Raw genomic sequence first — 21,542 nt, forward strand, 5'->3', positions numbered from 1 at the left:
CACAGGCTGGGGTGTACCCAGCGCGGTCTGCTGCTGGGGCCCTGAAGCTGTGGGTTGTGCGGAGGGAGGACAAGGAGGGACGAGAACCGCGTTTGCTCTGTAGGGTGAAAATATCCCTGGGAAAGCTGGCGACAAAAGTGTGGCTGCAAAAGATTTCAATTAAAATACCGACAGACCCTTAATTATATAGCTAGACTACATCCATAATACTATTGTAAGCTGCATTTTCACAAGTGAGACAAACGCAATTTGCTATTGAAGTGATCTTGCTCTGCAACAAAATGTGTCTAATGGCACTGTCTGGGTCCTGAATTAAACAGCAATTGCGCGTTCAGCGGCTCTGCATGCCCCGCATCATCACCAGGAAAAGGCGAGCCATGGTGCTTTGCTTATAGAATAATTCAAATAATAAAATTGTTTTGTTTTTTTTTTTAAAGCACAGTGCTCGTTTGGAGCTGTCTGGGATAGTGCACACCGGGAGCATCACTATTCTTCTCCTGTTGCGTTAGCAGGGATGGCAGGAAGAAGCTGCAGCCTTTGGGATCTCAGTGGGCCCTGAAGGCTGCGGGCGGTGATCCTGCAGCTGGCTGCGACTTATTCATGAGACAGAGAAGCCTGATGCAGGGCCATCTGTCTGCCAGCACTCTGTACAGCACTCCTAGAAAGGTGGAAGTGCAGAAGAACATTTTTAAATTAGTCCCCTGCTTTCTGCAACCCTTAGTTTATCTAGGGATTACAAAGTGCCTTGAAATGGGAATGATTTGTATGCCTAACTTCGAAAAGAGAGGGAGGCTGGGGAGCTTGATACCAAAGAATTTCTCAGCTGTCTCAGATACAGGTCAGGTTGCTTTGGCCACGTCCGCATGGGCACATGCAAACCAAAGCAAATGATCTTCACCTGCGCCTCCGGCTGACAGCGTGTCTCTGTATTTGTACATACCTAGCACAAACCCCCAGCACAAGGCACTGCGGCCATACCCCTTGTGTTGTAAATTATAAATTTGTAATTTGTAAATTATTGTAAATTATATCCTATGTATTGCCAGCAAACACCAAAGCTCCATCACCAGGGTCAATGCAAGGGACAGCAAAGCCTGCTGATAGTCCTCACCCATCGCTGGGAAGAAAGTAGAAACTGGGAATGGGAATTTGACTTTCCAGGCTGCCCAGGGAGGTTGCAGAGGGCTCTTCCTGCTAACCAGGGCTCTTAGACATTTATCTGAGTTCTAGCAACATACTTGATATAATTTATTTTGCAAATTCCTAAAGAAGTCTGTCTTTTCATTCAAGCACTGTGAGCAGCGTCAACTGAACAGCATGAGAAAGCCTGGCATACACTGAAAAACCTCCATCTTCTCTGAGCAAGAAAAAAAATATTAAAATACCTGTGAATAACATGACTCATACTGACTGGCTAGCTTTGATATTGGTGATCTTAAACGAGTATCAGTGTCCTGCAATATAAAGTGTAGGACATATATAAACCTGTCGTCTTTTTCATTCTTGAGGATTTGTTAACATTTAATGCTACTTTTAAGAGAAGAAACTGAAACATGGACACCCCAGATATCTTGCCCGAGCTCACAAATGGCAGTCAGGAACAGCATCCAGGTTTCATCAGTCTTGTTTCAGCTTCTGATCCAGCTCTCCCCATTGCGGTCTCTTTAAGAAGAGTTTTAGAAGTCAGGCTATTGAAAGGATTAGCATGCTGTTCAAACCTTCCTGGTTTTTCAGGGTTTGTCAGCATTTGGGATAGCGCTGCTTAAGGGCACCTCAAACATCCGCTTATTGGACAGGTTTTAATTTGTAATTATTTATACTTCTCTTGGTACATGATGTCTAGAGAAGATTTATTTTTGGATGATGAACCTTTATTAATCATAATAAAAAAAAATTACAGTTTTTCAAATGCCTTCTCTCTAGAAACGGAGGAGCAGACTCAGATCCTTGGCAATGAATGCCCTCTTCTGTTTAAATCCAGCATTGCTGCTGAAGAGGAACACAGCTACTCAACCGCAGGACTGCAGAATTCTTTCTCAGGGCATATTTCACAAATACCACCTTCCCCTTCTTTCCAAGCAGATGTAATCATTCTTAGGAGGAACCGGTTGCAAAATTCAGGCAGTCCTCATGGAGATGACTTGACACAGGCAGAGCTGTAATTTCATTTTAAAGATATTCCCTAACGTGCTCCCTTTGTTTTCAGCTGTTGACTCATAGATATACGACACTCTAGCCTCATAACCAATTTTATTAACAGCATGATTTTGTTACAAGCTCCATCATTTCCATCGGAGTTCTGAGACAGATAACGCTGGGACCTGTGATTTGTGCCTCTTTCATTTATCATCTGTGACTCCTGTTTTTTGAAGGGCCTCTCCTTTTTTACCTGATTTAAACCACTTTATCAGAGGAACTGTAGAAAGAACTGTCCCTTAATTCAATTTAATGACAAAATTTTTGGGCATTGAGTGGCATAAGAAGGGCTCTGACCTGTACAAACTGATATATAAAAATGGCAGCCCTGATAGATTGAGTACACCGAATAGTACTGTATATCTCCACTCCTTGCTAAGCCCAGAGACTTATGCAGTATAGGTAAGCCTAATTAAGGATGAAATAAGCCTTGCCTCTCCTAAATACTCACCCTGATACATATGCCTTATGTGCAGAGAAAGCCTCAAAGGGGAATAGCAGCCACCAGCCACTTCACGGTCCTTGTACTTGTTTCCTACTTTCCACCACACTCCTGCTGGTGCCCAGCTCAGCACTCATCTCCTGGTCCCTCGCCTCCTTTGCTGTCTGCCTTGTTTCCCTGGGTGTAACATACAGATCTTTATAGCTCCCTCTTTCCCCAGAGAGACCCAACCTCCCGCACCGTGTCCCCAAGAAAAACCCCAGTTCAGCTCCCTCCCCTTTTGTCTCCCATCATTGCCTTCACCACTCTCTAATCCCCTTCCCTTCCCCTTGTTTCACCCCCCTCACCCATGGTTGACATCCCACCCCCTCCTCACCTGTCTGCAATTGCCACTTACCTGCTCCTGGGCTCCCGGGATCCCGTGGAGACGGACAAGCTACAGAGGCGTGCAGAACCACACTGAGGTTTTTCTGATGCCAGAAACATCATTCCTCCTTAGTTGAATTAGCTGCGGGAAGCTCGTAGTGGAACAGACGATTGCTGAAGTCCAGCGGTTTTAGTGCAAAGTTAAATAAGAGCAGAGCAGCATGTTTTGGTCAAGGCCAATTTGCTCTAACTTTGCATTTGGTAATTTGGAGAGGAGTAAAGCTGAGCGACCACAGTAGTCCCTTTTGCCAGCAGTGGGTTTTGCAGCACCAGCTGTACCACTAAAATCATCTGGCAAGTTGAAGCACAGCTTAGCAGTCAGGTTCTTCTTTTTACTGCCTAACTGATACCAATTCAACTCCAGTAAAGAGTAACTGAGATGTATGGAGACTAACCTGCGTTGCCGTATTGTGTCTTGGAAGCATTTATGTCAGGACCCCAGAATTTGCTCAAGGTCGTCTTCCTGAGCTTCCCTTTCAGGGCAAACATGGTTGGGCTCCCACATTTCTAATACTTGACTGCACATACCTTTTCACTCTTTTTTTCGCCCCAACTCTGCTTTTGAGTAGATCCACTGCACACCCCCTTTGACAGGATTAACCACACAATCAGCAGAAGACTCTTCAGTAACTCATTCCCAGGCAGTGGATGGCTCCCTCCATTTCAGCTGAACAGCCATCTAAATCCTGGTGTCAGTACTTACATTTCGACAGTAAAATCTACTTCACATTACAGGTGACTTGACAGCTGAAGATCCCTCCTGAGAGAGCCATCCAACAAGGTCACAGCGGTAGCATACCTTTGGGTGTCATCAGGCTAGTGCCTCATTTCTTGCTTTAAATCCTCCCTGTCCCACTGCTGGCTTTTCTCTGATCTTTTCATTGCATCTCCCGTAGCATGACTGTGTCATTGGTCCCTTGCATGGGCAAGATCCTCCTGTCCAGGAAGACAGCTTACCATTACCCACAGCTGTGCAGATGTGATGTAGGGATGCTCCAGACAGATTGAGAGAGTTCTTCTGCTTGGAGTGTCATGGCACCATATGCTATATGAAAGCAGGGACAGCTGCACGGTGCCACACTGGCCTCAGCTGTGTCATGCCATGAGCAGGCTTTCCCCTTGGATTTTTATTGTTGAATATGGAAATGGAAGTGAGAGGTATTCTATATTAAAGTGAAAACACCATCGCAATGCAATGTAATGCCAGACTGTGCCAACCCACAACCAGAAATACCTAATCACACTGGGTTTTTGGGATGACAAAGCAGAATCTGAGCCGATGCTTTTTCTTTTATTTCTAACAGTAAGCATTGAGCAGGGAGCGTGAACATCACTTACAACATGTTATGATGGTTATTGTAAAAATTACAGGTTGTTTTTACCAAGGAAAGAACAAAGCTATACAATAGGCAAAGCACATATTAGGAAACTGTCCCAAAAATAAATGTTTTCATGTTTTTACTTGTATTCTAGCAATTTGCCATCTCACTTTTTCATGTACCTGAATCATATTGTTCACTGATGCTTTTAAACATTGCAAACTGTTCAAGCTCTGGAAGGGGATTATACTTCTGCTGGACACCTGCCCTCCATTTGCAGGTGCTCATTGAAGGACAGAACAGCAATGAAGTGAAAATGGATGTTAACTGTATTTCTCAGTGTTTCCCAGAATAGCTGACTGGTTTGCTACAGAGACAGCAGCACAGGACACGCGTCACAGCTATTTTATACTTTAAGCTGATTCTTTGAATGCTGCCCCGCAAACCTCTGCCTTATTCCTGTATTTCCCCACGGAGGTTTCACTATTTCCCTAGTAACAGCTCATGTCAAGAACAGACTTTGAAATCTGTGAAAGTTTTACAAACAGTTGTCGCTACATTATATTCAAATATCCCAGAGAGGTCAGAGGTACTCAACAGCAAAAAGCTTGGTATGCTTTCCCTTACTGTTGTTATGCAAATCAGGCAGGAAAAGGGCCTGCCATAAGTGATCATTAATGGAATATAGAGCATTGCTCACCTTTCTGCAACTTGCTGTGTCTGAGACGAGTGATGTCCCCCACTCACACACAGAGTAGAACTCTTCTTCCTCATCCTCAACCAGCTAATTATAACAAATGTAAAACCAGCTTGATAAACTTCTAGTGAGGAGACAAGAAAGTGCTAGTTTGAAATACAACTTTATTTTTTTAAATCAATACGCAATCTAGAAAATGTTATTACAAGATTATCAGCATGATCTGTTTATGCTTATACTGACAAAAGACCCAAATGAAATTATATTTTCCATTAAGAATAACAGCACTGCTTCAGAGTTACCAAAACTACAGCTAAGAACTACTAACTGCAGCAGGTAGTTACTCTGTTTAGTCAGCAAAAAGACAAATAAATGTAAAATAGAGGTGTGGACACCAGTACTGCAGCTAAGAAGTCCATCAAGTAAAATAAATGCAACCAAAAGCAACATGTGAAAACATGTTTTATGATGTTAAGTTCTTTTGGACAATTCATACAGAATCTGGAGAAAAAAAAAAAAAAAAGGAGCATAAGGATGCCAGTGGCTTGACATCGTGTTCAATGGAGTGCACCATCATCCTCATTTCTCCAGAGCTGCTATACAGGGGCAGCTGGACCATCATTCCCAATTGCTGCAAACCTTCAGCTCTGACACTCAGTAACACCTCTTTTCCTCTCTTTCGTGCTCTGTTCTGGTTGGAATAAGCAAGCATTGCAGGTTGCTTACTTACTAGGATCAAGAATCTTCTACAGTGGTTTTTTTTCCTGCCCATTATCACTATTCCTTTCTTCTTCTTTTTTTTTTTTTTTTTGCCTCTCCTTTATTCTTCGCGACTTTGATGCAGATCCCATTTTGTCAGTTAAAAGACTTCCATTGACTTCAATGGGTGTTTGAATCCAAAATTACATCAAGTACCATTTACCTACAGTAATACAATTAGTAGGAGAAAGATGAATGCAAAGATAAAGTTTGTCGGTTTTGGCGAATATTACACTTTGTAAATAAGGCAAACACACTATAAAAATAGCTGCTCTCATCGATTTCTGTTTAAAATATCCCAAACCTTGCTGGTCTTTCGTGAAGGAAACACAGATAATATCTAATATCGTCCTGCAGTAAATGTTAGCAAAGTGTCAGCATCTTAAGTGACCCAAACAGTTGGAAGCATTTCAGTGGCCGCAGGCACTCGCTGTGGGCAAGCAGAGATCACAGACGTGTGAAACCTGGCTGCTTGCATGATGCCAACGTACCTCATGGGTTATTTAAAGCTCTAGTCCTGCTAGCCAGACATTGAGCATCACAACAGCTTATAGCAACTGTTCCTCATCTCCGTTCCCCTCCCAAAATTCAGTCAGACTCTTTCTAGCCCAGATTTCTAAAGCATCAAAGCCAGTGTGTTTATTCACTACCACTTGTTGTAACGTTTGTCGAAAATGCTAGCAAATCAGTCATAAACATTGAGAATATTTGCCCAGTAGGTTATGCTCGAGGACATCAGAGAATGCAGAAGCAAGCGGAAGCCAGGGTGTTTCTGCTTTGGCGTGCTGCAACACAATGGGAAGCTAGAATTTGATGGGGGGGGGCAGGGAAGAAGTCAGCCAACCCAAACTTTCTTCATTAAACTGCAGCCTGTTCTGACAGCAAAGCGTACCAACATCAGTTTGAGACTGAACTAATGATTCAGCCCTAGGCTGTACTAACTGTCCGATTTCAACTGGAAACCATGCATTCAATGGGGTAACTTTCTTTCAGCGTGGCAATATTTCTGTGGAATGAATTCCCTGCGATCCTGATGCAGCTGTGATTAAAGTCAAGGCTTGCAGGCCTCAGATGGAAATCCAAGAGTCTGCAACAGAGATAAAGCTGGAGCTTGACCCTTCTGCGTTAACAGGTTCGGTAAGGCTGAGTGATCCTTTGCACCATGCAGACTCACTAGCAGGAAAGACGATTTGTAATGGGGCTGTTCATCACTTATGCTGTTCAAAACAGCTCGTATCTTGAGAGGTCAGTGCTACATGAGCTGCTTAAGCACATCTTGAGATACAGCAGAGACCTGGCAGAAGAAAAGCAGCCGTTGCTTCTGCAGGACCCATAACGCCAGCAGGTACTGAATGCCCAGGAAATGAGTGCTGCGAATGGAGATCCTAAGGCGAAAAAGTCCCACAACAGCCTGGCTGTCCCCTTAAAAAGAGAAAAATAGCAGCCAGCTGGGCAAGACAGGCTTTGGGCAATAACCACTGCTAGCAGATTTACTTAATTAATGTCAATCAAAACAAGTCAGCCTCAGCCAAAGGTTAGTGCAGGTCCCTGCATCACGGATTTTCCTTCCTCTGCCTTACCGAGCAAAGAGTTTAACAGCTATTGTAGTTCTAGTATGAGCACGGACTTCAGTGAATTACAGAGCTCTGCCGTGATGCCAAGGATAAATGCTTACATAAACCAAAATTAAACATGAACAAAACAAACCAAACATGACTTGAAGGTGCTAATGGCTTCTCTAGTCAAAACACGGATGGAGGATGCAGCAGCTGAGATATAGTTGGATCACTACTACGCTCAAATCCTTGCTTCGATTTATAGTAATAGAATCTGCTAATAAAAAGGGATATATAGAGAAGCCAAAATACCGTAATAGTCTATTTGGGGCTTAGGCAATGCAATACCCATAAAAAAACCTGCCCTCAGGACTTACTATAGCATCTATTACCCATTTCATTCTCAGCTTCCAAATGGGGGGAAAAGTTTATTGTGATGAACTAGGTTCATATTATGGCCTTCTGTTTCCTCAGACTGGTAATTTTCTCCGTGCATATCCCACATATTTCTGCTTTTGGGGAATGACATTTATCTGTATTTTTACACAGTGTTCACATAAACAGTTACAAGCTGTGACAAAATATAAAGTGAGATGTTATGGTCCCGAAACCAAGACATGAGACTTAGTGCCTTACTGTATTTTTGTTCTCCACTAATTTCAGGTTGAAGTAACGATAATTTTAGGAAAACTGCAGGGAAAAAAAAAAAAAAGTATCAGTATCAGCTTCACTTCTCTTGTGATAGACCATTCCTGCATTGTTTCCCCACAGGAAACACCTTTAGAGCCAGTAGTATGAAAATATCTCCCTTCCCATGCATGGAAAGACTGTCTTAAAAGCTCCTCAAAGCCACAGCACCTGCAGTTTCCAAAGCAACATCTGGAACTTGCATCCTAAGGGAGACCCAGAGCAAACGGTAGCAACCAGCCATTTCTTCCGTTTGTGGGGAAAACCGTCCGCTGGTGTAAATTCTCAAAGCTTCATCCAATGAAACGGGCCTGGACTGATTTACACCTGCTGAGGGTCCACTCCTTGTCTCACTGCATTAGAGAAAAAGATTTGTCCAATGCTGGCACAGAAATGTCAATCACATCTGCCATATGGTTTTTTCACCCAGGAGATTACTTTGAGTGAACCTATAAAGTGCTGGGGAGGAAACGCCCGCAGCCACAGAAAAATGAAGAATATTATTGCAGAGGAACTTTTCCCATTTTACCAATGAAGTCACCCAGTTTCCAACTCCTTAACTGAAGGTTTTGTCCAGAATAATACTACAACTTTTTCCGTTCGCATACATCGAGGGGAGCAGAAACATGGGGGATTTATGGTTTTCAAACACCACTAGAAAATGTCATCGCTCCTGCTGGACCTTACTCGGATGCTGCTCTGCACGTAAGTGCTCTGGCAGGTTTTATTGCTGTCCAAGTGACATGAACTCTTTGAGTAGTGCCATTAGGTTTCAATACGGAGTATGAGATCATTCCCAAGTTATAGATACGCAACAGGAAAATAATATATTACAGTCAGTCAACGAAGTGCTCGCATCCTGCCACTCTTTACAAGGAGACCTTACTCATCCCGCTATTCCCAGCACAGGAAGTTTACTTGAACACAGGCCAGTCAAACCAGTCCTGGTTTGGAGAATCAAACCCAAAAGCACTAAAATAGAAAAAAAAATTCAATGGCCGTGTTTATCCTAAAGTAGGTCATTGCGCTTCTTCTAACAATAGAATTTCCTATGTAAATTGATTCCCGGTAATATCCTGTGACAGTGCCTCCTGTCCTCTTTTTACTGCATTAGGCAGTTGCCAGCCTTATCCGGATCTTCTCCATCGAGCCTAATCCACTTCTTTTCAATTTCAACCTGTAGTTAGAAAACAAACAAACAAACAAACAAACAAAAAACACCAGGTAAAATTAGCAAATAATTGGGCACTGAAAGTGTGAGCAAGGGCATGAATAAAAGCTTTGACACAGAATCAAAACATTTCCAGACCCAACAGATTTCAAAACCACTACTCCCCAAAATAGCTCAACTGAGGAAAAACAATGCTGTGCTTGCTGTTGTTTTTGAGCACCGTCTTTGATCAGACGAGGAGTTATTTTTTAATGATTCTTTTGCTCAAAGTCATTACCGCAAGCGCATGCAAGATCTGTTTAGAGTACAAAGCACATTCACCTCGCAAGTACTGTATGAGGGAGTGGGAAGGAAGAAGAGGAGGAAAACACTGAAAAGATAGCCCTGAAAATACCTGGCAATTGTAAAAAGCTTTCTGAACCACATGTTTCTGGGGCTGCACATCACTCTCGATGCCCAGTGACTTGACTTCTGTTCCTGAGGCACAGCTATCGTGAACGACGAACTGGACAGTAGCAAATGGATACCAGTCAGATGGGATTTCCTGGTCTGATCCGAGTTCCAGTTTGTAAGACAGGCTGTGTGGATGATCTGAACCTTGAAAATTTAAAAAAAAAAAAAAATCAGTTAATTATTTTTTTTCTTTGTTTCCAGTGCAAGGTGAATCTGCTAACAAGAGAGCACAGCTCTATCTTCTATTAATGCAGAGCTGCCGTTATAATACAAGATTATTCTAGCTATAATCTTTAACTACTTGTGCATCAGGTGGCGCCTTACTCATTTTTTGTCTGCTTCAGCACAGTTTTCACAATCATTGCAGTTTTACAACTTAATTTACACAAGATTTACCAGATCCTCCCAGCTTCTGATAATAACATAACATAATACAATATAATAAAAAGAATCCTTTCTATCACAGCTGCCTCTCCAGATTCTTCAGGGCAAAAAGTAGTAATTCAGCGTTTCCCCTCCTCTCCAGGATTTTAAGCGTCAGCATAGACAACTAACTGCCACTTGGCTGCAGGCAGAAATAAGCAGAGAAAGGGTTGGATGTATTTTATCAAAAGCAAGCGTGGCAGTGTATATTTGGTTTTCATCCATTATACTGAATGGCATCTCAAAAAAAGTCCCATTTTTTATGCAATCACTTTCTGTGGTGGCAGGAATCAATTTCACATCAGAATGAAGGAAATACTGAAGATGGAGTTAACGTACACTGAGCTTTATCCATCCCATGGGAAAAATCCCTATAACACTCCACATCCCCAGGCTCGCAGGCATTTTGTGAAGCAAAAATAAATTTAAAAAGCTTCATCTCCGCTGCGCCTGGGAGCCCCGGGCTGGGTGCATCCTCTGGTGTGTGCTGCAGCTTTTCCCTGCCTCCCAGCCTGCCCAAGCCAGTTCTGATTTTAGGAGATAATTTACGTTAGAGCAGTCTGATGGGCAGAGTTCTGTCAAACGCACATCTCCAACTTCACCAGAACAAAGTCTAATTCAATAAACCATCCTCATTCCAAGTCCAGCATAAAGTCAATGGGTCCCCAAAAATCAAGGCTTAAAGAGGATGAAATTCATGCTTGTCTTAATCATGCTCACTAAAACATTTAACATTTTGTTCTCCTTTTGACTAATTATATAATTAGTATAATTAATAATTCCCTCTTCCTTGCTGTTACACTCAACAGCACAGTTAAAACTTGACTTTCTGGAAGAAAGGTGAGGGAAGGAGAGAAAGGAATAGGAAGTGTCCTTCGGATAACCAGCCCCTAAGCTTCAGATGGGGGAAGTCTCCAACTCTTTTTCTCCCCCCTTCTTTTTTCCATGTTTAATAACAATAACAATAATCAATACTTTAAAAAGCTGTTTGCTGACTGCAAGTGTTCCTCCCTCTGTTGGGCTGACCCCAGAGGCACACACACAGAAACCAGCATGGGCAGCCACCAGTTTGGACAAGGGGCACGTCACCAGACACATGCGTTCCTTCACCAGCTGGACTCTCTTAAGCGGCTGATTACAAGCATCCCCTGCAGGCTTGCTTCCAGCAGGACATCACATGTGATCCTTACCCTAAACACTGCTTTTTTTACATAACTACTTGCAATGTTCAAAGAAAACCTGACCAGATTTCAGAAAATCATGCTACATACACACCAGCTAGAGTGCTGCACCATGGAAGAGCATCAAACGCTGGCCATGAGGTCTCCCAGGTGTCTTTAAAGAACCGTGTACCACGATGGAGAGCCTGCAACCATTCCCCATGTGGGACTAGCTGCTCCTTTCTACCGAAGCACAGCTCTCGTACATGCTCATAAGGAACTTGTTACAGAAACTGTAGGAAAAGGTAATACAACTTGCACCCATAAATGCAAGGGCAGATCCATAAAAGGGACTGGAGGGGATCACTGCAACAAAAAATGTGTAGGTCCCGAGTTCTGGGAAAGAAGCTCCCCTAAATACGCCCAGTAAAACAGCACCTTTAAGTTGAGTGGGGAGAAGTAGGTGCCCAGCAATGCCCATCACTGCAGCCAGCACAGAGGGATGGGAACCAAACCGAGCAGCACAGGCTGGAGAGATCCGATGGAAAAACCTCACCCCTCCTTTGCAGACTCACCCACCAGTCGCACCAGTCAAGGCACAACGCTTTACAAACCCCACACGCTTAGAAAAATGACAGCCACCACCCAAACCATGGCCCGTGACCAAAGGCAGCAGCACTGTCACCCCCTTTAACAGCCTGCCACTTAGGTCACTTGTGCATGAATCGGGCTCAGTGTCACCCACACAACTATACAGCAAGGCTGGTATGGGGGTGGAGTAGGAGGTACCGACTGCGATTTGTGCTAAATCAGCACTTATTGGCCTCCGCGAGACATTACTCATGCCTTGGAGTGCTCTACAGGACAGGGTCCTTCAAGTCACGAAAGCATAGAAACACCCAGTTAGGCAAAGGCGTGCGATGGCAGGGGCACGCAGCATGTGGCTGAAGTCTCAGGACAATAAGACAATACACGGAGACAGGTACAACTATAACATTAGGGGCTTTATTATCGAAGTAGAAGAGGGAACAAAGTCAGAAACAAGTGTTACAGCCACTGGCCAACCCCTTGAGAATGAAGTTGGAGCACTAAGCAAGCCTGAGGAGGAGATGGTGCTTCGTCACCAATGTACGCAGTGATGGGCATCTGTCTACCTCTGTGATGTGGGTCTTGTCCACCATCTGCTGCTGGTCATCTCTTGCTGTGTCCAAGCCCACTTCTCCTGTGCTAACACTCTCTTGGTCCACAGCCTCTGTTCCAGACTGCCTGGACATTGTGGAACAAGCCGTTGTTGAGATGGTCTCTCCATCCTTGACTCTGCCATCATCCCCACACAGCTGTGGTGACAGCAGCACCAGTGGTGAAGGAAGCCGTAAGAAGCACCCTGTTCCAGAGCCAAACTGTGAGATGTCATCCTGTCTGTGGCACCACAACCCACTCAAGCTGTCCTCCTCTTGGCTCCCAGGACGTGCTCCACTCTCCCATGGTGGTGACAGGATGCACCTTGGCAACACACTTACTTGACCTGGTCTTTATGCTGACACGACGTCAAGTACAAGTGAAGGGTCCTGGAGAAAATAGCAGGGGTTCCAACACTATGATGGCGTACCATGCCTTGGCCAGGAAACTGGTGTTCTCTGCGTCTGGGGCTGTGGTTTACCAAGGACTGGAGGAGAAAGGGTTTGTCAAAGAGCAGTAGCATCTTGTTTGGAGTCCACTTGTGGTAGAAGGAAAATGTTGTAGATCTAAGGGCTTTTGGAGAGCAAATTCAGGATCTTCTTGTTGTGGGAGGGAGGCCTATGAAGAAACAAGTTAGCAATGGGAACTGTCTGGAAAATTATTTTGTCTTCTGAGAAAGGGAATCTAGAAATAACCGCTGCTTGGAACTTCCCTGGGCAGGTATCTGCTGGTAAATGTTGGATGACAGATGTCCACTGGGCCGTTCCTCTTGGCTTACTGCTAAAGGCTCCTCTGTTAGACATGGCACAGTTATGATCCAGTACCATATCGCCCTCAAAAAAAAAAAAAATCTCTGGGCTTATATTCCAACTAACTGACACACATGAGGTGGTCTCAGTGCTGGGATCCAATGAGATCTGGGGTCCTTCCTTTCCCCTAGGTGGTAACCTGCAAAGGCAGAGACAATAGGTTTGGGATATGGGTAAGGCCACTGCCCCGGGTCCACTGGAGCAGCCTCCGTTGGACCTTCTGGTTACTCCCAAAACACAGGGTTCCCCCCCAGCCCATCCGTCTCCTGTACCAACGTCAATGGCAGAAGGAGGTACTCACCACTTCACTTGTGGAGAAGTTCTTCCACCCACTGCTGGGCTGTGGTAGGAGCGTGGAGCAAATTCTTCCCATCAGCTGTCAGACAACAAAGTGATCGATCAACACTTTGGAAGTCTCAGAGAATTGTCTTAGTTTTCCCCTAAAACTGGCCGGTCCTTGTCATCTCTGCTCCATGGAACTACCGTTTCCCAGGCCTTGTATTATACTGGAGTTAGAAAAAAAAAAAAACCTGAAAAAGCAAGATGTTGGCCAGAAACAGAGAAGAGGTAGTGGTGTGGAAAGACAAAAGGGTTGGAGCAGGCACAGTGTAAGTCTATACATTAAGCTAAGATGACATACTTGGATGCAAGCGCAGCTATCCAAGATGTGGCCCATCAGGCATCATGGAGACATGACCACCTGGACCGATGAAATCGAATCACTCCTGAAAGGCAACCACATAATTTGGGGAGATAACTGAGCTTTTACTGGCTAACTTAGGAGACAGAACCCCTGCGGTTTAGGTGTCCAGGCAACTTGTTAAGACTTTTGTGAATTGGGAGATTTAAGTCTCTCCTGTTTTACATCTGAAAATCTGGCTCTTCTTTCCTAAGAATGTTCCAAATTCTAGCTCTCTTCCTCTGAAGAATAACAAAAAGAAGCCAAATATAACAAGAAAGCCAAAAGAAACAATCCGTAAAACTATGAAACTAGATTCAAATTGTAATTTAGCATTAATATATCACTTCACAAACAGTTAATAATCGAACTTTGCTGCATTTATCCACACTATTTATCCCTTATTCACCTCTATGGGTAGCATTCAAGGAACCTTGGTCTGAGAAAAGCTCATGAAACCAAGCAATTTGGGCCAAAAAAAAAAATGTGCTGGTTATTTTAGTTAACTAGAAATTCTATTCTTGCCAAAATAGGTCCAGTCCTAAAAGTCTTATTTTGAACATAAGAACATCAACATTTACTAAGAAGGATTTACATTAGGATTGTTAGAAGTTAAGGTGGCTGGGCAGGGATGGAGCCCATCTGACAAAGTCATGGCTTGGCCCTTCCACCTAGGCAGTTTAGAAAATGAAAAAAAAACAGCAGCTGAAGGTTGCTGGGAGCCCCATCACCTCCCACTCCTCCTTGAGTCCATGCTCAGATGCTAAAGGCTGCCAGCAGCCACAAGCTCCCCTGGCTCCATTTCTCTGTGTTGTTTAATCACTGCTTCCTCAGTGTTGCTCCATGATGCAGAAGAACAAGAGAAATAATCAGCTGAAGGGCTGTCACTTTACACAACAGCCCAAGGATGGAGGTGTCCTAGCAGGAAACACCACAGGGCACAAATTTACATACCAAGAGATTAAAACACGGCGTTTTAAAGTCTAGTCTCTCCCCAGGTCCCTGGGTGACACAGTACTTACTGTGCTGAAGTCCTAAAATGTTCTACATTTCCTTATAAAATGCCCAGATTTCACAAACTCAATTTGCAGAAATTTCACTGGATCAACCCTTCAAAGTCTACAGCTTTTTCAATTTTTTTTTTTTAAAATAACGTTAACACTTGGGCTCCAAATTCTTCATTTATATATCAGAATAAGCATCGGCAGCTTTTAAAAGTCTGGGGTATCTCACAGCTCACATTGACTTCACTTGGCCAGCACTTTTCCAAGGAAGCACTTGAGTAGAATCTGGTGGATACTAACATATTTCAATGGCTATAATCAGAGTCACAGTATAGCTGTAGGCAACCTTCCCTTTTGACGTTCTTTTTTTTTTTAAAAAAAAAAAAAAAAGCCTTGGACAAAGGCTTTTTTGAAAGCAAAAACCTCAGCATATTTTTTTCCCTGCAGCAAACATATTATGAATGTTTACATATTTCTATTAGTTTGACTGCCTCCAGATTTTTGGCATGCCTTGGGACAACTCTATTTTTAAACTCTTAACTGTGTACAGAAAGCTTGATAGAGAGGTTTAAAGTTTGACCAGGCAGTATTACTAGCAACATGTAGTGCATGAACACTTCAAGGATACAAATGATTTTTCAGATCTCAGACAGAGGAATTATTCAAATGTCAAAAGTTTAAGCTACTGGTAGAAAAAAAAAAAAGCTGCAGGATGCCACAAAAAAACAGTTCTTACTTTCAAATAATATAAATCTGAAGCTAATTGTGCACATCTCATCTTAAAGTGAATGAACTGCAGGGAATTAAAGACTTTGGAAGACTTATAATCTTTAAAATTGCCTGACTAAATTGCTGACTTGATTTTGCAGACACAAACCTACATTAAATAGCAAAGAATATTAAAATCTGCCCAGTCAGTCCTGTAAGCCTTGGGCAAAGGCAGGGGCCGCAGCAGCATGGTGCAAGTCTGTAAGTTGCACTATAGCCCATCTGCCAATGCTGTGTGTCCTCCGCTCTCCCGCTGCCCATTCCTTGGCAGCCGCCAGCATCCTCTCCCAGCGGAGCACCAGATACCCCGGTAACAAGCAGCGTGCGAAGGAAGGAACCATATGGCATTAGCCACAGGTCCAAGCTGACCACAGCTTCTTCCGAAGCAAAAGAAGGGGAAAAAACAGAGATGGCATTAACGTGACATCATTTCTGAATCTGACCCCCGCGACGCCTGTGCTGCTCCTCCCATGATGTGCGTCAACAGAAACAGAATGGTGCAAGTGCTCGAGGTTTGAGAGACCTCCTTGCCTAAGCAAGACCCAATCTGCACGTAAAAGGGACCAGTATTTCCACGCAACATCTTTAGGAAAAATACTAGTCTGCCAGAAGCTAGGCAATAATTCATACTTGCAGAACTGCCACATTAGCATGTTGATGTAGGATGTTTGCAGATGCTGTTTTAATACCAAAGGCATGTGGTTCACATAGAGGCTCAGGAAAATACTCCCTTTTCATTTGCTCCTGCTTCAGTTTTTCTGTCAATCTGGTATTTCAGTGACAGAAGGAACAACCAGGAGTATTCAAATACCAAACTGAAAAAAAAAAAAAACCAAACCAAAACAAACCTAAAAAATAACAAACCCAAACCAAAAAAAAAAAAAACAAAACCAAAAAAGTCATAATTACCTAAACAACAGATCAGATTAAATATAATTTACAACCAGTTAAAAATGAGAAAAAAAAAATCCTCAGGTATTTTGGGTTTTTTTTCTTTACTCTTTTTTTAATAGTTTTGCATGAGAACTCTTGCCTGCATGCACATCTGGCTGTAAAAACCTGGGAGTGGATTTGTCAACTTAGTACTAGCATACCTGACACCAGGACTTAAGAAGATTAAATCTCTTCTGGACATTTTAAAGAGGTAGGTAGTCCAGATAGTTAGAATACTACGAGACTAGCCCAATCCATTTGTTAATACTACAGACTTACGCCCTTCTTAAAAGTACCGATTTTACGGATATTTTAGGCAGAATGCTTTAATACATGGACTTGTCTCACACAGATCCCCAAAGCCTCAAATACACATAATGCATATCCAAGGAAAGGATCAAGTGCCTTCACTCTACAGAACTTGAAGCAGAATAATATATTCCTCAAGAATTTGTATGCCTTTAGAATAGGGCTATTAATCTGGTAACATGACTAAAACGTGGAATTTTAAAACCATATGTTTATATTTTCTTTCCCCCAAAAAAATAATATTTTCTCCATTAAATTGAGGTAAATTAACTACTTAGTGTGAAATTAGCAACTCCCACATGCATGACTACAAACTCAGCTGGTGTTATTGCTGCACGTTTTTAGTGAGGTACCACCACCAGAGAGAAGGAGGAATAAAGCAGGAGGCATTTTTTGTCGGTGCAGCTATTGCTATGAACATACAATCTCAATGCACCAACTCATAAAGGAGCCAATAAATAACAGCGTTTGTGAGTGCACGCTCAACTTACTACAGCAAGCTGGACAATACCTTCTAGTTATGTATCATACCTACCATTTCTTAAATGATGCTGGAAAGCCAAGAGCTAACAGTTACAATACCACTGTTTCTATTAACGGAGTGACATTGGGTGGGCAAATCGTTTCACCTACTGGCATTTGCTTCCCATCCCACCATTGCTCAGCTGCTATATGCAAAGCATAAACCCCTCCCTCTTTCTTACTATGGATTTGAGGTTTACTCAGAATGATGAGAACCGCTTCCATGATACCACACCCTTAACAATTACTGACCATAAATACAGATGCCTCCATCCAATAAGTTAGGAAAATGTGCTTTAAAAATAAATAAATCAATAAGGCTATATTCTCATTTTCCCAAAAAGTTACTCCAGTTTCTACCAATACCACCACACAGATAAAAATCCAAACTACTGAAGTTGATGGAGGTACACAAGCATAAAAACAGTAAAGATGTGCACCCACGCCCAGCATTTTAGAGTGCAAATTATTTACTTGAGTTCTTATCTGGAAGCCTGTCTATCTTCCACACAACAGCCCTGTAGGCAGTCTCGTATTTTGCTGTTCCAACCGAGACTTGTATTATGGGATCCGATTCAACCTCATGTAAAGAGCCGAGGCATGCTCTCCTATTCATTTTCGCTTTTAGGGACTTCTGCCTTTGGAGGTTCATGGTCCAAAGTGCTTTGACCCACTGCGTGGGAACGGGAAAGCGTATCATAACATTTTCACAGTATTTCACAGAGGGCAAACGTGTTGAAGACATGTTTATAAAAGCCTGAAGTTCAACGTATGCCCCCTGAACCACTACTGCAGCCTTTACAGAAAAGGGAAGGTCTTGCCCATTATACTGTGTCCTGAAACGCATCAGTTCCAGCCTACAGGCATCCGGGGGTGTAAACTTAATAATTCGCGATTGCTCGAATTCCTGAGCTTTGACACAGTTATGGAAATGGCAATCCAGAATATCGATCCATTTCTTCTCCTCCTCCTTCTCGAAGTAGCGCTCGTCCCTCCTCTGAAGCTCCAGGTCATTCAGGGTGAGAAAGCAGTCAGCAGTCCCGTTCACGAAACACAAGCAGTAAATGTGCGTGATGACGGCACTTTCCACGAGTTTTCCTTCTGCCTTAGTGACTTTCCCCCAAAAGTTATCCACTATTTCCAGAGTCATTTCTTGCTCTTCATAATTCCTTTTTTGTCTAGAAACAGTAGGAAGTTTCATAAGCTCTTCCTCGACCGTTACGAGGAAATCGGTGAAGTCGTTATAATCCGTGGTGCCCAGCTTTAACATCTGCTCAACCTCCGGCTCATGGATCACTTCTACTTTGGGATGATACCTCCTTTTCTCTGTATAAGACACGCACTCAATCTTCACAGTATGGATTTTTCCCGAGACGTTATAACTTTCTAATTTGGGTTCGGACAGCTTACAGTGCGGCTGCAGCTGGAATTCCTTGAAAGGTTTCTCCAGGCCCTTTTCATAATACATCTGCAGTATACCTCCGGCCAGGACGCTCAGGTAGATAGGGCCCCATTGCCGAGACGACATCATGTTCTTTTTTTCAGGAATCCTCAGCATGAATGGCCACCCATCCGCTTTCCGGCTCCTGAAGAGGCTGCGTGGGACGGCGGGGGAGAGCTTGTGCCACGCGTGAGCGCTGGAGATGGGCGGGCTTCCCGCCGCATCGCAGCCATCGGCTTGCAGGTGTTCAAGCCTCTCACAGATGTAGCTGAAAGAGCCCTGGTTAAGGCTCTTCTGATCGTGGCAGGTTTCTTTGTCTTTAGGATGACACACGCTCCTGTCGAGCGCTTTGTCCTTCCTTTGCGTGCCACCAGGAGCTGGTGACATGCTGAGCAAGCATCCTTCCTTCCAAAAAGGACTGGAGAAAGCACAGTCGCTCTGGAAATATGGGAAGCGCTCAGCTGCCGATGACGATTCTCCAAACTCCTCACAGCTTCCTGGTGGATTAGGGCTTCCCTTGTCTGTTGATTTGGAGACAGAAGTCTTACCTGGATGGTCATTAGGCGAGGTGTTCAAAGGAAGGCTGCTTGGTTTCTGCGAGCTTAGAGATGAACAAATCCCAGGTGATGGGAGAAGGTTAACATTTGATGGCCATTCAGGGATGGGATAAAGGATGTGAACCCCAGGCTTTGGGATGGACGGGCCTCCTGGGTAGTCTCTGGTAGGTGTAGTAAGTGGAGAGTTACTGGGAGGCCCAGGACTTAAGTAGAAGTCAACTACAGGAGATGAGAGTGGAGTGCTGCCTGTAGAAGATGACCTACTTGAAGACTCATGCACACTGGACAGATTGAGTTTAAGGCCGTTGGCTTTACAACTACTCTGATTATCAACCGATTTCTGAGGCGACTGGAAGCGTGGCTCATCATCGAAGGTGACCCAATTTGCTGGATTTGTGGAACACATCTTGTAGGAGAAACTTGAGGCACTTGCACACATATCACCCGCAAACCATCTGTGAGGAAACAACAGACATGAGCAGAAATAAATTCTCTCGAAAGACAAAACAAACCCAGCCCTTATCAAATTCAAACCACACAAAGCTCAAAATTTGCACGCAGTTCACAAATCCAGTCTACTTTGTATTTCACATGTATAATCTGAGACAGCCATGTAGAAACCCATAAACTGCCCGTGAATCCCCACTGCTCTCCTGGGTTGGGGACCTAAGGGAAATCTAAGCTTCATGGGCTGTTCAGAGTATCTGATGCATGCAGCCTCTAGAGGACAGAGAGCAGAAAGTCCCACAGCAGTACAGGACCACTTGCGAACACTTCCTACTACCCAGCTTACGTGTCGTTTGGAATATGGACAGAGGTTTTCCATACTAGGCTTCTGCTCCAGGTGAGGTTTCCCCTCTTTCCTCCCATTAAACAGAACAGCATTTTACTAAGAATGGTGCAGCTGTGCCCAAAAACAAAATCAGGACAGTGAGGGTTTGTTTTTTTTTTTGGTGTTGTTGAAAAGCTGTAGCAGCGTCATGCTGATGGCAAAGAAACAAGACAGAGTTAGCCCTAAGGATGAGTGATACATCCCTGTGGAAGGGTAGACTACAAGGATCCACCAGAGATAAAATGTTGGTGAAACACATGACAAGGCCAAGTAACAACATTTGCATTTGCTAAACACTGAATTGGCCAGTGGCCTGGAAAAAGTCCAGGTCTTTAAACCAATTAATAAACTGCACTTCATCAAACAAAGTACCTTTGGTAAAGGGCTCGGCTATATGTCCTCGGAACAGAACCGCAACCAGTTAATAATGAATCTTGCCTTTGCGGTTTTAAATCGTGGACTGAAATGTAAATGCTCTCCGTATCCTTCTATATGTCATCCCCAAAGTTTTTCCTCCCCGCTGCTCCCGACTGGTGAAGAAGTGAGCAATAAATTGCTAATGACTGAGGAGGAATCCAGCACAGCGAGGCACCACAGGGCACATAGAAACATCGTTCACTTGGGAAAAAAAAAAAAAAAAAGTTATTATGTCAGAACAGATTCACTTTTGCCTGAAAGCACAAGGAAGGCAGAGGTCATAGAGACGAAACCACCTGCACATCCATTACTCTGTTAATTAAGGTGAGATAACGATGACTTCAAGCCATAGTCAGGCCATTTATTAATTGCACGGCACTACAGCGTATAACCACAAACACCGTTCTGTATCTGTGGGGTTTAGAGAACCGTTTGTCTCTAGAGACGCCAAAGTGAAATCTGCTGCTGCCAGTCATTATTTTTACCATTTCCCCATCATTTCTTGCCCTGTTTCTAGCCTTTGAGAAAGCACCATCACCCTGGGCACAACCCGCTTGCTCCCCGGCCCAGCAAACAAGGGCTCACAATGGAGGAGGACTCTGGGCTTTCATTAATTTTCTGAACTCTCGACCTTCTTGTTCAGGAAAAATATTTTGCACTATGCTAGTTATTTTATAAGCACTTTTCTCTCCGCTTACAGAGAGAGAAAAGGAGCACACAAGCTGCAAATGAGTGTCATAGCTCCGACACACAAAACTGCCAGTGTATCCCTCACCCACACAACCACTTCATCAAAATACAGG

General features: G+C 43.6%; 1 protein-coding gene across 1 annotated transcript; it reads right to left on the minus strand.

Annotated features, from left to right (window-relative positions):
• Positions 1-9,099: 9,099 nt before the first annotated feature.
• On the minus strand, positions 9,100-19,896 carry STON1 (stonin 1). The gene is made up of 3 exons (XM_010087620.1): positions 17,967-19,896; positions 9,648-9,850; positions 9,100-9,259 (listed from the first exon to the last, which is right to left on the minus strand). The coding sequence occupies exons 1-3, from the start codon at positions 19,894-19,896 to the stop codon at positions 9,185-9,187; spliced, it is 2,208 nt and encodes a 735-aa protein (XP_010085922.1). The 3' UTR covers positions 9,100-9,184.
• Between the last annotated feature and the right edge of the window lie 1,646 nt (positions 19,897-21,542).

Source organism: Pterocles gutturalis, unplaced genomic scaffold, assembly GCF_000699245.1.
Source record: "Pterocles gutturalis isolate BGI_N339 unplaced genomic scaffold, ASM69924v1 scaffold21576, whole genome shotgun sequence".
NCBI lineage: Eukaryota > Metazoa > Chordata > Aves > Pterocliformes > Pteroclidae > Pterocles > Pterocles gutturalis.